At 45.6% G+C, this 17,893-nt stretch overlaps 1 protein-coding gene across 5 annotated transcripts in view; it reads left to right on the top strand.

The window, feature by feature from the left end:
* Window positions 1-17,893, top strand: part of LOC126535674 (uncharacterized) — a 372,872-nt gene that overhangs the window by 166,765 nt on the left and 188,214 nt on the right. For all 5 annotated transcript variants that reach the window (XM_055073269.2, XM_050182479.3, XM_055073268.2 and 2 more), the window contains exon 11: window positions 10,544-11,397. In XM_055073269.2, coding sequence (XP_054929244.1) covers window positions 10,544-11,397 — 854 coding nt within the window. The remainder of the gene's footprint in view (window positions 1-10,543; window positions 11,398-17,893) is intronic.

A 17,893-nucleotide genomic window follows, 5' to 3' on the forward strand; every position in this document is an offset into this window, starting at 1 on the left:
AACCCAGTTCGAAGATGGCGCCGACAAAGCGCAAAGCTGTGTCGCTTGACACGAAGATTGATATTTTGCAGGACTCTCGATGCGGCTTCAAGGTGAGCGCCCTCGTGAAGAAGTATGAGCTCGTTCAGTTAACGATATCAACCATCTTGAAAACCGGGAGCACCGCGATTGTGAAGGCAGGAGCTATCAGCGGCCATTCCGATCAGCGGAAAAGGGGTTAGAGACCCTTTGTACGCCGATGTTGAAGAGGCGCTTTACCAGTGGTTCATCATCAATTGCTTCAAGAAGGCGGGCTTTGTGCGTAAGGACGAACTTCCCCAACCCGCTGAGACTGACCCGGTGGAATTCGCTGACATAACCAAGCTCTGGGAGCTCGTTCCTACTGTTGACACAGGTGGTGTGTCGAAGGAGGAGTTTTTGACTGCAGACAGTGCTGCCTCGTTCTGCGATGAGGTCACCGACGAGGCGATCGCCGAAGATGTGCTGTCTCAACAGACGCAAAGTTGTGCGACGGTGGCGACGGCATCAGCGACAGTGACAACGAGATCGACAGTGGTTCCTTGACCCCGACCACGATGTCAAGGAACCACTGTCGTCCACGATGTGCAAAGTGCACTGTCGTCGATCGACTCCTTAATTGATTTTATGCATGCTAAAGGATTGCCGCCAGTGTTCGCGCAGCAGCTGGAATCCATGCACACCGCGGTTGTGAAGCTGAAGCTGCCGCAAAAGCAAGTGCAGATTTCGGACTATTTCGGCGCGCCTAATCCTTGACACGGTCATTGGCGCTAGAAATAAAGTTTGTTTTCCACAGCCTACTGTACACATCATCTATTCTTTAGAGCAAGTAGCGAATTCGAGTTCAGAGCTGCAAAGGTAAAGAGCGCAAATGCGTTAAAAAAATTTTTTTTTTGATAACTGCAGTCCAGATATAGCGATCATCGGTTATAACGATCATATTTTTCGTCTTTCTCGATATCGTTATAAGTGGACTGCACTGTATAGTGCAAAAGGATAGACAGTTGGGCGAGTTGGTACGGTAACATGATTTTGGCTTCTAGCGTGCCTATATATATATGTTCTTCGTTTTAATAAAAATTTAGTTGAGAGTTAGCGCTCGTCCTGTCTGCTCCTTTCTGTGTCCGTGTTTCACTTCCCGCTAGAAGCCAAAATCATGTCACCTATATAGACCTGGCTGCAACCGCCGCAAGAAATCTGGTAGACAGCCCCAGGGAAATTGATAGAGAGATTTTTCTTTTTTTTAAAACTTCTTGTGCGCAAACAAACAGGGACAAAGAAGAGGAGCAACACAAGGACGAGCGCTTTCTAATAACTTGTTTTATTTTCGAAGTACTTCCTGCTTAAATGCCTGCACATCTGCGCGATCTAGTCAACAGAGCACAGTGCATATAACACTTGAGATAAAATGCTGTAGACCAAAGCCACCGGGTCAACATAAAATACAGCAAGACCCATGTAACAAGCACTTACAATGAAAATGCGTTAAAGGTGTGGTGACAGAATGGAATCAAAGGCAAAAGGATTTGACTTCCAAGGTTTCAGTGATTGTTCACAGCCTTTCACACAGACTTAAAAAGGTGGCTGGGAGTTAGGAAGTAAAAGAGGCGTTCTCGCCAAAAAACAAAAGAGGTAATGTGTGTTCTAAGGTTAAAAATAAGTTTGAAAGAAAGGATGATGCAAAGAATGAATGTAGCGTTAAACATCCGCATAAGAAACAATTTGGTGGTTGCGCCAAAAACTGTTTATCAGATTCCTATGACGTGTGGTCATTTATACGTAGGGCAGACTTCGAGATGCATCAACATGAGACTTATCTAGTCTAAAAGGTTGCGCAGGTATTTATTTATTTATTTATTTATTTATTTATTTACAAATACTGCAGGCCCTATTCAGGCCCAAGCAGGAGTTGGAGCAACGTAAATTACGAATGTCAATTAGCAATTAAAAACACAACAAAAACATGTACATACATCATTGCAACACTATACGTAACAGAAATAAGCATGAACATACTACAGTGCAATACATAAACAAAATTACAATGAAAAAGCGTTACGCAAAAGCAACTGCTTTTATTGCGGCACTTTAGACGTCAAAGAAAAGGCTATTGGAAAGCTGAACAAACGATTCTGTTGTACATATTAGCGTTAACTACTTCTTCGGCTAATTTATTCCATAGTGAAATTGCATGGGAAAAAAGAGAATATTGATGGATGTTATGATTACTAAATGGTTGCTTAATTGTTTTGTTGTGGTTTGTACGAGCAGACCGCATGGGGTCTCAGGTAAATAACATTCACGCAGTATTTTGTAGCGACCATGGTACAGCTGATATAAAAATTTGATGCGAGATACAATTCTGTGATGAGCTAGTTTTTTCAATTTCGCCCTGTCGCGAAGAACGGACACGCTAGAAAAATGCGAGTATGTGGAGTATATAAACCGCAAAGCTAAATTTTGCACTCTTTCTATTTTCTTGAGTAAATATTTTTGATGAGGGCTCCAGATCAAATCAGCATATTCTAATTTTGGTCTGACAAGAGCTTTGTATGCTGTTAACTTAACGGTCGATGAGGTACGCCGCAATTTCCGTTTAAAAAATGCCAGCTTTTTTAGCGCGTTGCTGCAAACGTTTTCTATACTCCTCGTGCGCTCAGTTGGTGGCGCCACCGCTCTCCGAATGCGCAGCGCCAATGCGGCCACATCGCGCATTTTGTCCCTGTTCCCTTCCCGGCGCGTAGCTCGAAGTTGTGTCATGTTGTGTGCGGTGAACGTCGGTGCGTGAAAATGGCAATGCAAAACGAGCCCCGCTTGCTGTTTTGCGGCTTTGATGCACGCTCCCCCTTATGTAATGCCTTCAGGCCCTTAAGGTTGAATAAATGAAATGAAATGAAATGAAACCCGTGGATAACCCGCGAAATTATACATTTAAAGCGGAAAATTAACCGTGAGAGACGGAAGTGAAAAAAAGATCATAATAAAATTTCGGCGCTAAGCTCTATATCGCGAACAATCTATTCTATTCTATTATGGGGTTTTACGTGCCAAAACCACTTTCTTATTATGAGGCACGCCATAGTGGAGGACTCCGGCATATCGCGAACAAATATGGCTGCTGCTAAAACAATCTTATCTCCACATAAACTAGCTTATGATCCGAGAGGCCGGTTTCAACTGATACATCGTAGTCCTCAAATCGCCCGTCTAGGAACACCAAGTCTAATATAGATCTTGATTTCCCAACTACGCGTGTGCACTCATGAACTACCTGTTGCAAATCCTTACTGAAAGCTATTTCTTGAAGTAGTTCACAATGGAGCATCTTCGCGAGGCTGAACGCTAAGCGTAGACCAATCAATACCTGGCAAGTTTAAATCCCCAGCAATGGTTATGCGACAGCTGTGCTTTTTAATGCTTTCCAAGTAAAGCTGCATATCTTCAACATAGGAAATGGGTGATTTAGGCGGTCTATAAACAGTTCCAGGAATTTTTGTTTATCTAGCTTAATTTCACACCAGATGCTTTCATGTGTTGGAATGCCAGTCATTTGCACACAGTCAATATCGGCCTTGAATACAATAGCAACTCCGCCCCCATGAGCATCACAACCTCTTTGTATGATCTTATAATTAAGTGCTACGAGCTCTTGGTCTTGTATTTCGGGCCGCAGCCATGTTTCGGTTATTGTAAGCACATGAGGATTGTAATTAGCCAGGATGTATTCTAAGTCTCCAATTTTGTTTACTAAACTTATAGCGTTCAAATTGATCAAGCGGAAGGCATTTGAATCACATTCTTTGTCCCGTCAGTCACCCTTACCAGCAGTTGGGCATCTGTTAGGATACGAAACCTTCACACAGCTGCGCTTTGATTGATCCCATGTGTACACGTCAGAGTCCACATGTAGTTTGTCGTAATTCAAGCAAATGCGATGCCCGTCCTCTCTTTCTTGTTTCGCGGAATCCCAGAACATTTTATGCTTTGCCAGCGTTTCTTTGGAAAAATCATCAGAAATTGAGACGCTGCTGCCCTTCAGCTTTCTGCATTGTTTGTAAATTTTAGCTTTTTCCCTATAGTCATACAACCTGAGAATTACAGGTCGAGACCGGGCACTCTTTTTTCCTATCCGATGTATTCGTTCCATGGTACTCAAGTTGACGCCAAGTTTTTCTTCGAATACACCTACTAACACTTTCGCTTCAAGGTCAGTTAAGGATTCCTTCTCGCCTTCTGCTATTCCAAATACCACTAGGTTATTCCGCCTACTTCTGTCCTCAAAGCTGTCCATTCTTTCCTGCTGCTGCCGAAGTGTACTCTCTAACTGTTTTACTGTTTTAGACAATTGAACAATTGTACTCAGCTGTTCTTTAAATATTTTAAGGCTGTTTTCAACCACCTTCAGTCGCTTGCTCATGCTCTCTAGATCTGATTGTATTGCCTTTTGGGCCATCGCACAATTCCTTTAACATCACTTTCGTTTCTGGCCCAGGGTTCTTTTCTACGTCGCCAGACAGCAACAGACATAAAGATGCAAAACCGGAAAAAATCACTTCTGGGCACGGCAGCACAACAGCAAAGCGATTATCATTCTTGTAGCCATAATATTTGTAATAACTAACCTGTTCAAGCAACAGAAGGTGGTTAGACGACATTGCATACGCTGTGCCGCCGTGCCCACTGAAGCCGTAGGTTTACAGTGGCCGATTTATAGTGTCGGACTTGATTCCCGTCTCTTGCCGTTGGTCTCCGTGTCCGAGAGTAATGTTGATAGCATGGTCCAGTTGAATGCCGGTACGGTCCGATGGCACACTGGTTCCACGCATGCAGCTGGTATGATGTGGCGATCAGCATCACCTGTTCAAGCAACAGAAGGCGGTCAGACAACATTGCATACGCCGTGCCGCCATGCCCACTGAAGCCGTAGGTTGACGGTGGCCGATTTATAGTGTCGGACGTAATTCCCGTCTCTTGCCGTTGGTCTCCATGTCCGAGAGTAACGTTGATAGCATGGTCCAATTGAATGCCGGTACGGTCCAAAGATGGCGCACTGGTTCCACGCATGCAGCTGGTATGATGCGGCGATCAGCATCGCCTGTTCAAGCAACAGAAGGCGGTCAGACAACATTGCATACGCTGTGCCGCCGTGCCCACTGGGACACAGTATGTATTCCTTAATTATACACGCATGTACCCGCCATCTCCTGCCACAGTACGAGCACCAATATGCCTAATTAGTGTACTGGCAGGTTCCGAGCTTTTTCGGATGTGCTTGCGGCGATTGGAGCCATCAAAGTGCCCTTCACGAAGTCTGGCTATTTTGAGCTGACAAGCGCTGTGCATACAGTGCAGTCCACTTATAACGATACCACATATAACGATATATCGGTTATAACGATGGGTCGACATGAGAGTGTCATTTTATGCATTAGGTCTATGGGGAAAAAAACCATTTATAACGATAGGTTATTCACCGCATATCGGATATAACGATCAAAATTTTGCAGTCTGGACGGCGTTTTCCGCGCCAAATAATCGTAACGTTTGCGTTGCTTAGTTCCCTGAAACGAACGATGTCGAGACGAGGCGGTTTACCTACGTAAGTTCGTATCTGCCGCCATTACCGCGCAGCGCGTCTCGCCCCGCCCGCGCACGAGTAGGCGCAGCCAACGTTGGCGCAGCGCGCCACAAGATGGCGCTAGCTGCTTCATGCGCGTCGGCCACAGTCGCTCCGAAAGAGAGAGAAAGAAAAACAGAAGGGACAAGCAAAGCGGCGCGGTGGCGCCCGTCCCGCGTCTCTCTCGCGCATAGAAACTATGCTCTCGCGATAGCAGGCTGACGCCACCGAAGCAGCGTGCAACCAACGGTTCAACCCAGTTCGAAGATGGCGCCGACAAAGCGCAAAGCTGTGTCGCTTGACACGAAGATGGATATTTTGCAGGACTCTCGATGCGGCTTCAAGGTGAGCGCCCTCGTGAAGAAGTATGAGCTCGTCCAGTTAACGATATCAACCATCTTGAAAACCGGGCGCACCGCGATTGTGAAGGCAGGAGGTATCAGCGGCCATTCCGATCAGCGGAAAATGGGTTAGAGACCCTTTGTACGAGACCCTTGGTTAGAGACCCTTTGTTGAAGAGGCACTTTACCAGCGGTTCATCACCAATTGCTTCAAGAAGGCGGGCTTTGTGCGTAAGGACGAACTTCCCCAACCCGCTGAGACCGACCCGGTGGAAGTCGCTGACATAACCGAGCTCTGGGAGCTCATTCCTACTGGTGACACAGGTGGTGTGTCGAAGGAGTTTTTGACTGCAGACAGTGCTGCCTCGTTCTGCGATGAGGTCACCGACGAGGCGATCGCCGATGATGTGCTGTCTCGACAGACGCAAAGTTGTGCGATGGTGGCGACGGCATCAGCGACAGTGACAACGAGATCGACAGTGGCTCCTTGACCCCGACCACGATGTCCACGCAAAGTGCACTGTCGTCGATCGACTCCTTAATTGATTTTATGCATGCTAAAGGATTGCCGCAAGTGTTCGCGCAGCAGCTGGAATCCAAGCACACCGCGGTTGTGAAGCTGAAGCTGCCGCAAAAGCAAGTGCAGATTTCGGACTATTTCGGCGCTAGAAATAAAGTTTGTTTTTCACGGCCTACTGTATACATCATCTATTCTTTAGAGCAAGTAGCGAATTCGAGTTCAGAGCTGCAAAGGTAAAGAGCGCAAACGCGTTAAAAAAAAATTTTTTTTTGATAACTGCAGTCCAGATATAGCGATCATCGGTTATAACGATCATATTTTTCGTCTTTCTCGATATCGTTATAAGTGGACTGCACTGTACTATGCGTGCTAACGATTGTGTCTGCTAAGTATTACATCGCTACACGCCGCGGAAAGAGTTGAAATTTCAAACCGAATGCAGTCTGGCCTTCTCCTCATGGGCGCCGTGCTCCCAGTAAGAGCGGACGTAATTGAATAAGTACGCCTATGTACATCGCACTGCTGTTATGTTGCTCATAGTGACACGTAATTTCGAGAATTACTTAAGGCAACATCCGTTATTTGTGTAATCTGTTGCTTCAGTCGACGAATTAATGTTTAGAGAAATAATAACACAAAAACCGAATGTCTGCATGTTCTTGTTTTACTTCGTACCGCGGTAAGAGAGATGTACAGTGCTCACGGATTGAAATAGGACACGGAGCATTTAGTACAACCCTACATATGTGCAAAGTACGCGAGAGCACAATGTCATGTCGCTAGGAATTTGGTCACCAAAGGTGACGAGGGCTCCGATGTAAGTGTACGCGCTAGAATTACGTCGATGTGACACGAACTGCAGCCGGTTGAAGCGAACGTATGCGCATTACTTAGCCCTAAATTGACGCGTTTGATTCCGTGAGCACTGTACTTCTGTTTTGTTTGCATGTTCCTATGTCATGCAGTCGCGTGTGCAGACAACGAAAGTATGTTACTTTCTGCGATATTTCAGCATTCGATCATGCTCTATGATCCGCTTGTGTCTTCCTCAGTATTTGCGTAGCATTGGCTTATACCGCTAGTCAGGTGCTCCCGTGCGCAGCACGCAAAATCGTGTGCTGCGCAAAACAAGATGAACGCAACAGCTCGCGCACAACGCCGTCAGCAGAAATGCACCGCGCAGCAAAAGAAAAAGCGAGGGAAAAAAAATAAGGCAGGCCCATGACGTATGTGTCACGCAATCCTTAACCTCTGGTATGGGAGAACGCAAGGAAAGAATTTCGCTTGAGGAGGCCAGAGAGGGCAAGTGGAAAGAGTGTCTCACTTGGCAATGGCCCTCGTCAATCATGGGCTCGCGGCACTGAAATATTTCTATCTCAGCTATTAATGAACCTATTTGAAAAATTATTGCAGCAGAACGCTCCCTAGAGGGCACGTAACAACTTCCAGCACATAACTGAAATTTGCTATTTGCTGTTTTTGGGGACCCTAGGTAGTCCAAAAAATTGGATGGTGACTTTACAACTGACTAAGAGGATGCTCTAAATGGTCCTTGGGACAAACGTGCGGCAGAAGGAGGACGACAACAAAAACGACCTTGCGCATTGAGGAATGAATGGGAAACGAAGTGTGCCGTGGCTTCTTTGAAGAAGTTCAAGCTGAAAAAACTTAGTGTTGGCTGACTCCGAGATGGTGTCCCATATCCAAACCAATATAAACTCTTTAAAGCAGTGAAACACAACACTAAGGTGTTGTGCGTGGGCTGAGAGTATGTCAAGACCAATGTTACTAGACTAGCTTCAGTTGTAAAACTCTCCACCCACGTGCTTACAGCCACTGTCGCCACTTCTGTGACATCCGCCAGGTGGCAGCACCATTCCATCGAGCCCCACTGCAAACGCCTCGCCGCAGCCTTGAGCTCATGCGGACGGGCAGTTTGCGTGTTTCGCGCTTGCTGGCATTCTCCCTTATCCGAATTGGTGGTGCCATGAGAAAGCGGCATCCACCTACAGTAATAAGATTGATGGGGTCAGTTGGTTCATACTGAAAGAAGGATAAACTGCACGAAAGAAAGAAGCGCATATAGCGAACCGCAGAAGCTGCATTTCTAAATGCCGTGTGTTTCTTCCTGTCGTCTTAACGTTGCGCGCAGTTTCTTAACGTTCCGCGCAGTTTAGGCTCAGGAGCCTGAAGATCTGGCCAAAGTGCGTGATTGTAGGTTGATCTTCATCCCCACCGAAGCTTCTCACCATGCTAAAGAAGCGCTACAAAAAGAATGATGAGGTCAGTCTTTGAACACACAAGCCACGAAAAAAAAAATTAAAAAGATTGGCGGCTCTTCCACTCCATGAGGATGGTTAACCAGCGAAGCTGAAACGTGGGGCACCTGTGTTTATGACTGGCTTAATCCCGAGGGTTCATTAAAGTATTTCTCAATTATGAGGTTGCACACACAATCGGCTGCGACGGAGAGAACGACGTCACTGACGGTATGCCCACAGTCCGCTGTTGTCGCTTCCGTTCGATGTCTCGAGTTTGCTCAGCGGCTTGGCTAGCAGCCTTCGCCCGCCATTTGCCGCTTGTGATTCTTCGAAATTAAATTTCTTCAAAATTAAATCTGTCCGTTACGTAAGACAATGACTGGCTCATACTCCCTTAAGCAATGGCTCATACCCCCATAAACGCGGCCTCCCCATTACGACGAGAAAAGTGAAATTATACGCTGGAATGATGAATGGCACCGGAGCCAGCTGTGGAAGACGATGACGAACGTGGCAGCAGTGGCACGAGCGAGTGCCGTGGATTTAGCAGAGAGTTCCCGGTCGGCACGAGGAATCGCTTTGTTCCCCACTGAGCGAAGTGTCGCATTGCTGGGAGCACAGTGGCGCGCCGAACTGTCGACATTGTTCCGATAGCCGCCTATGCAGCCAGGTACGCAGCACGTTGGCATCGTTTGCTGGTATTCTTAACAAACTCGGTGAAGGCTACAGTTTCGTGGATGACATGCTTGCTGAAATTCGCAGTCAACAAAGAAAACACAGAATACACCAACGCTGCACTGCGTGCTTCCGCACACAAATTTCGGGGGGGGGGGGGGAGCTGAAGCCCCATACGCTCCCCCCCCCCCCCCTGGCTACGCTCCGTTAGTCTAGTAACGTTGGTCAAGACAGTTGAGGTTTACTTACCAAATTTTGAGAGAGAATCTCACTTGTGACAAAGTTCAGGCCTCATAACAATCAGCTTTGTATCAGTTGATAGAAATTTCCCATATCTGAAAATCTTCGCTGCAGTATGCAACTCCTTTTTATTCGTATTTAAGGATGTACAACTCGATTTGCAGTGGTTTTTACAATTTTTTAAAGGTATTTTATTCGCTGTGCATGTTATAACCCCGCCTTTCTGTTTTCTTTTTGAATAAAATAAACACTAGTCCTTAATATTCAAATTGTAAGTAGTTTTTTTTTTGTTTTTTTACATGTTTACTAGAGAGTAGCAGCATCAGGCAACATGGTGTCAACCCGTCTTGACATAAAACGAAGTTCTGTGTCACTCAGGAAATTTTGCAAAGGCACTCAGGAAAACCTGGAAAACTCGGGGAATTTGGAAATGCCAACTTGGTAGACACCCTGATAAGTTTAGTTACAAGTTGTATTACTGAAGTGTCCGGAATAATTAGAAATCACTGATTACCGCACACCAAAACACAGAATCGTAGAGCTTAGAGACCCGCCACATCAGCACGACATTGGCGAAATTCCTCGAAACCCAGAAGTAGAAAGCAGAAGTAATGATGTCACTGATGACGTCACACACACGAAGGTGGTGTGATATTTAACCGGCCATTAAGTGCAATACAGTTGCCTCCGAATTAGGTTCACCTAAAGTTAACCTAAAGAACACCAACACCATGGTGCCAGTGCCACTAAGAGAAACCTGTCAAAGATTAGGATTGCCTACCATTTTTTCTTGTCTTTTTTTTTCGTGAAAGTTATTATTCAAGGAAAGTTTTTTGTAGACTAATACAATTTTCATTAATATTTTTTGCAGCCTGAAGCTGCTGAGGCCACCAAACTGAATGCGGTGTACATGGCTCCGCCAGGTCATGAAGCAAGTACAAGTATTGAAGGCGCATCGCGAGTCATCACTGCTGAGGAAGAAGAGGTCATCTATGGACTCGACACCCTGCCTGTTGAGCCACAACCTTCAATCATCATCACTTCATCGTATTCACTGGCTTGTGGACCGACGGTGCAGGACAGTGACCCTTCAAGTGTGTCACACACAGAGTATAGTGGTGGACACAAAACAGTGAGGAAAGGTCTCAGCAATGCAGCCAAAGCAGATAAGCCTTCCGATGACGGAACATCCACCTTCTGGTGCATGGACAGCAACATCTCAAAAGCACAAATAGAAGTCATCCACGAGGTACTAGACGTGCAGCGGCAAACTTCGTGTGACCGGACTGAAGTGCCATCAGAAGTGAACCAAACAGTCAACCCTTTGCAACCCCATTCTCTGTGCTCTTCTGGACACGTTGGAGATGGAGTCATTGCAACCGTAAAATCAGCAGATACAGAATGCCAGCAACCAGAAGACAAAGTGCCAGTGAACTGTGCCTTGGTCAGTAGTGTGCCATGTTCTCCCAAGGCTGTTAAAGTTCGGCGCACCAAAAGCAAACGGCATCATTGTGCGCCTTCAAACTCTGATTTGAGTAGTGTGTCTATATGGGTCGATAGCGGTGGTCAGCTGACCTACGTGCGGGACAGGCCAAGTGTTGTGTCCGGCGCGTTGCAGCTAGAAGGTGCTGTTTCAAGGTCTGCGAGGAGCATGCAGGACTTGACTGAGGGCTTCACTGTCCTGAATCACATCTTCAAGTGGCTTGCAACGCCATCTCTGTGCAAGTAAGATAATTTATATATTTGTGCAGCCATGCATATGCATGTGAACTTCCTTCCAAAAAGCAACTAGGCAAATGAGATCATATAGCTAAATTTGTTTTAGTGCTAGTTAATACTATTATTATTAGTTGGCAAGGTCGCATTTATTTCAGCTTCTGCTACAAAATATGAATAATATTGCCATTGCTGTGTCTCCTGCTATTGTTGCTGACAAGCCAGCCAATATGTTGCTATTGCTGTCATCATCAACATTAAGTTGTAGGTTGAAGGCCTTTTGCAGCTGTTTCGAGTGCACTCCATCCTAAGCCTGAAAATGTCCTCTAATTCCTGTCAGACTAGAACATACTGTATCTATAAAACACTTTTTTCTGTCATCAAGTATGTGCTGTGCTGTGACCATTAAGAGTTTTACTTCAGCCAACCGGAGTAGAGAATGAGAAGAAAAGCTCCTGTGTTGTCTTACTGTAATTGCGCAGCACCAATTGAACTAAAGCTTCTCAGAAAGTACAACTGGCTTCCTAATGGAGCAGCTACTTTTCTCACCCACTTTGTTCAGTACTTTCACAGCACAAAACAATTCTGGCAGAACTCCTCTCACGATGACTGTTCAGCAGTAATGTGATTAGCATTCAAGTAATGTAGCCACATATAGCACTGCTGTACACATCTAGTACAGCCAAATCTCGTTAATTCAAACACGCTTAATTTGAACTGCCGTTTTATTCGAACTAACGCCGTGGTCCCGCCAAAGTTATATGCATTCCAATGGCTGAAAACGTCCAGTAATTCGAACACGCAAATATTTGGGACGGTTAATTCGAACATACTGCTCTCCGACAATGCTCTTAGCGTGCCAAATCACGCAGCGGCCGCCTCCTACCAGCATTGCTCTGACCTCGCCATAGAGGAAAGGCTTAGGAGAAACTCCTGAACGCTGCACTCGAAAAAAAAAAAAAAAAGGAAATGCATAACTTTCACCTTCCCTGAAATAGCAAGGTCGCCGTTTCTACGTTGTGCCGTAATGCCCCAGCCACACTAGTGGCAAAACACATGCTGCGGGAGGGATTGGTCGGGGGCTGACTTCCCGTGGCTCGCTGTGGCGGCAAGTGAGCCGTGAGCACAGGAGATCAATAAGAGTGAACCCTACAGTGACCTACATGCGGGAAACTGGTATGATGTGGACCCGCCCGACTGCTCTATTTGTACTTGCGTCTGGTTCAGCTGGATTGCTTGTTTTAAACATCGTCTGCTCGTGTCAGCTCTCACTCGCGCTGGTTTGGTTGGTTTGGTTGGTCTCGCTCGCACTTGCTTTTTAACAATGACGCATCTAAACCAAGACGTCCCGATTTAAAGGTTGTTGGAGACAGTGCGCCATATCTGATTCTGTAGGACAAGACAGATCCTGAATGCAAGGACGCGAAGGCGACACCCAATACCTCATTCTCGTTGTCTTTTGAATGTGGCGATGCCGCAATAGAAGGGAGCACAACAACATGATTATTATCACTGGCAATGACTTGATCATCTTGATAAGACATGAACGCAGGACAAAGAAGGTAAACGCAGTGCTGATCTGTCAGCAGATGAAAAAAAAAAATTGGAGGACCCTTAAGTTTCGCCTTCAAGACTGGAACGCGATAGCGTTATTGCACCCCGTTTGCACCGCCCACTCATTCGTTCGGCATGCTCTTGAGTCACACAATGACGAAACATGTGCCTGAGCAAGTGGAACGAACCAAATAACTCAGTGTTTCGGAGGGAGAAACGATCTACGCGAGCCAAATGTCGTAATCAGCACGGACAGCCGGGCCGCGACCCGCCATGAAGGCGGACACGATCATGGGGCTGATGCCTCAATGGGATCGTCCTCTATCTCGCTTGGGAGCACCACGCAGACGTATGGCTCCTCGCCAGCAGCACAGCACATATCGCAGGGGATGCTTTCCCACCAGACGTGCTACGGTGCAGCGATCACGTCAGAGGTGTCCCACATCGAACGCTGCACCTAGGAATCTCGCTGTGAGCGGAAAGAGGAGCCGTGTCACGCGGGCGAGTGGCGCGCCACCTGTCGTGGCAGCGCCATACATTGCGAGGAGGGGGTCTTCTATGTTTGCCGCAAGATGGCTCTGCGTGTGCGCAGAGTGCAGAAGAAATGTAGCGGAAACGTACTTCGCTACTCGTGTAACTGCGACTTCTGTAATTTACATGCTCATAATTACCGCGATACACCACAGTATAACTTTCTATGGCACGTTTCTAAGGTAACACTGCATTCACTAAAGGCGCTTTTGTCCTACTTTGAACCATCGAACTCGTGGCTGAGTGGAAGCGTCTCCGTCTCACACTCCGGAGACCTTGGTTCGATTCCCACCCAGCCCATGTTGCAAGTTGTTTTTATTTATGAAGTGCCTTCTGGGATTTATCGCTCACAGCCAACGACACTGGCTTTTCTGAAACACGAGCTCCTTAACGCTTTCACGTTAAAATATGCAAGCACGTAGAGGGAAGCAGCAGCAGATGCCCAGTCTTGGCCTCGGCAACTCCACTGCTTCGGTCGCAGTATGTGGCGAAGGTAATTAGTGCCATGGAGCAAGCTGGTGGAAAATCAAATCTGTTTCATTCCTCGCAAATCACCCAAAAGTATAATATTATCTCCTTGTTGCATATTGGACTCCATAAAATGCCGGAGACAAGAAAGTACCTGGAATGGTGAATTTCGTGGCATATATATACCACCTATGTGGACGGAACGATTCTTAAAAATGATCTTAATCCAAAGTGCTTTAATATCAACGGGGACAGGAAGCATAATAAAGTCAATATTATCGCGAATCATTCAGGTAACTCCCCCACCTCTACCATGCCGGTCCTTCCTTACCATTACATAAGACATGGGTGTTACCTCACTGTCTAATATATCTTTATGAAACAATGTCTCAGTAATGATTACAATATCCAGATCATGCTCTAAAATCATAGCTTCGATATCCTCGGCCTTATTTAGTATGCTTCTTGCATTCACATTCAATATCCTGAAGGAATCACTTTCCAAAATTCAAGCCGGGTCATCCTGAAGGCGTGCTTGATATTCATAGCGCTCTTTAGTGATTTCATTCTACGCATAAAGGACATTATTGACTTTGATTTTGTCATATAGAAGTTTAACATTTGTTCCCTTTGACCTTTCCTCCTATGTAGAAACCCATAGACATTTACGTACCTCAACAATCCTTTTCGAATAATCCTCACTGATGCTTATATTCATACCCTTAAGCATAGAGCAATGGCACAAAGTTTTATATTTGTCTCTTAAATCAGCCACCCTCAAGATGGTGGGTCGGTCTCTACCTTCAATCTTTTTACCTAGGCGATGGAGTCTTTTAATTGAATTTATTTTCAGCTTCAAAAGGCCCTCTAAACACATGGGCGACTTCAATGCCAAGGTAGGCAAGAAGCAGGCTGGAGACATGTCAGTGTGGGAATATGGCATAGGCACTGACCTGATAAGCTGTGGTGTGCCCATTCCTGCTGCCATTACATTTGAAGACGTTGCAGACGTTGACAGCGCAGTGTCATCGTGTGCCAAACTGAATGATGACGAAACAATGAACTTTTTTCCAATTCAGCTATGCGTATGTGCATACCCTCACTCCAGCTGCATACGGAGCTGCGCAGCCATTACCGCAGGGCAGGTGTGCGAAGTGAGTGCGGCAATCCATGGCAATTTCTTGAGCTTGAGGGACTGAATAATTAATTTTTATTGTGTTCGGGGCAAAAATATTAGTTCAAGGAAACACTTCAGCAGTTTGTGGCAAATACTGCAAGCGGTTTCGTCGACGAAAGCGAGCCATAAGCTCAGCGTTAGCGATGAGTCTCATGCCATGCATTCGCTGTACTGGCGATTGCACAAACCGACGGGGAATGTTGAACGTAGTTTACTCATGTGGCGTGCCCGGGTAATCTCTAAAAAAAGAAAAAAATACTACACTATGCTACTAGTGAGTCATCCTGCAATTCTTACTGAGTGAGGCAAGCCGGCATTTTGGTAAAAGGAAGACACCAGCGCTGTGAACATTCGAACATAACTTTCCACCCTACGACTGATTTGTAAGTTTCAGTGATGTTCTAATCTGTGAGTATGTATATCACAGGGCTTTTAGCTTAGAACGACAGAAAGCTGAGCTAGTTGGTAAGGATTCATTATGCAAAATGTCTTACGCTTAGCATTGGCTGAAGAACGCATTATCGCATGCAGATTTATTTTATTTATTTATTTGGTACATAATGCTGGCCTGAGTGTCAGGCCTTGGGCAGTAGTGGGTATATACGAAACAATACAAGAATAAATGATCAATACAAAGGTACAGAAATTCCTTATCAACAGCATCCTAACATTGCGCATAACAGCACTCGACACTGCGCATAACAAAGTGAGCATTCGATATCGCAGCTCATATATATAAAGCAAGAAACAATACAAGAATAAGTGAAACAATACAAGGATAAAAAAAATCCGCATAAACAGCATCCTAACGTTGCGCATGACAGCACTCAGCACTGCGCATAACAAAGAGAGTATTCGATGTCACAGCTCAGGGAACAACCGCGCATGAATAAAAACGCATGAAAAAAAAAAACGCTTAATGAATAGAAGGCAATTGCTTATCGCAAACGGTCAAGCGTGCACATGAAAGACGAAATAGTGGGGCTTTCAACTACCTCAGCGGGCAGGTCATTCCAATTACGGATTGTACGCGGGAATAACGAGTATTTAAAAGCATTCGTATTGGCAAATTATTCACCGACTTTCCTGGAGTGGGGGGGAAGGATCGAGTTTGCCGTCGCTGTACTGGTTGAACGTATAAATCCTTATCTATTCCTTATTGGTCATGATACAGTAAATAGAAGGGTTTAGTCTATCACGATACCGCCTTGTCTCCAAGCTCTCCAAATTGGCTGTCTGTAAAATGGAACTAGCTGTGTGGTTACGTGGGGTCAAACAATAAAAGGGATGTCACCACAGAGGCCATGGGAATGCATCGTACAAGACCAAAGCTACACACTCGCGGTGCCGCATTGTAGCCAACTCGAGTCTTCTTTTTTTTTTTCCAGGCAAATGCAATTTTACGCACTTGACAAAACAACATTTCACGTCCACTTTCCTTCTGCCCCCCCCCCCTCCTCTGTACCATACGATACATATCTGGAGATAAAAGCAACACTTGCCTTGTAGTACACTCGCAGTACATGTGCAGAGCTTTTGCACATTGTTTGTTCATCTTGATGAGCTGCTTGCTCTGCCCACGCTAGGCAAGCCTGTCAGGTCAGGTCAGTTTATTTCCTTAAAGGCCCTTTTATCTGGGGTGTTACATAAGGGGTGCGGTACATCTTGCAACAACAATTCAACGTGATAACAAACAAAGCATTTGAAAAGTGGTAGATACCCTGTATAAACAAGTAGATACTCATGACAAATTGTCAATTAGAAGAAAAAAGCAACAGTTATGTGTATGGTCAACAGTGCATGCGTATGTTGACCGCTTCATTGACCTCAAGTCACTCCAAAAGACAGTCGAGTTCATCCTGAAGAAAGTACTGCCGCGAGGCATTTGACGCTCACACATCTTCACTTGTTGGATCAAAGTACTGGCCAAGGTTTTGAAGAATAAAGGCTGGCACATCTCTCAAATCTTGGTTACATACAACCTGCACGTCGCATCGACATGTTGTCTTTGCGTCGGTAAATGTAAAATGTGTTGTTGCTACACGTGAGCACATACGCATCTGCTAGAGCAGGATGATGGAAAGCTACTTCAAGAACACAAGTGACAGAAAAATGAAAAGAAAAAGCAGACAGGGCCGTTGTGTGAACCGGCTTGGTGAAACACTACCACTGCATAGAGATGAGAAGTGGCTGGAGCGCTTGTCTTGCCCGTCAAACTTAATTGAAGCGGCGGCCGCTAGAAGGGTCGCTTACGAGAAAAAGGTCCATTGAGCAAGTTGTCCCTGCAAATCTAACTCAGAGGATGATGATGTGCCCTGTGCTCCGGAGCTTTCACATGCGGATTTGACTCGAGCCTTCACAGTCCTTGCATCGGCGTGCAGAGACAACGCAAAACTGGCAGAAATACAAGTGGAGTTCCTTGCACGTAAGCAGAAGTGCATGCAGCAATGAGTCGACCACTTCTTCCTTGCCTATCGCCCTTAAAACATAAATAAAATAATCTTTTTTCGATACATTCTTTTTTTCAGAGATTCGATAGTTTGGACTTCTTTACACTCCCCATGGAGTCCGAATCATCGGTCGTTGACTGTATTAGTATTAAACTCCATAAATCATTTGTTACACCACTTCTAGAGTGTTAAAGTTGGCCTGCAACAATTTTATGTTATCATATTTATTTATTTCATGAAAAATGGCACAATCATCAGTGAACAGGTGAACATTAGATGAGATTGTAGAAGGAAGGTCGTTAAGGTATATGGGGAACAATAGGGG

This window comes from Dermacentor andersoni, chromosome 7, assembly GCF_023375885.2.
Source record: "Dermacentor andersoni chromosome 7, qqDerAnde1_hic_scaffold, whole genome shotgun sequence".
NCBI classification, from domain to species: domain Eukaryota; kingdom Metazoa; phylum Arthropoda; class Arachnida; order Ixodida; family Ixodidae; genus Dermacentor; species Dermacentor andersoni.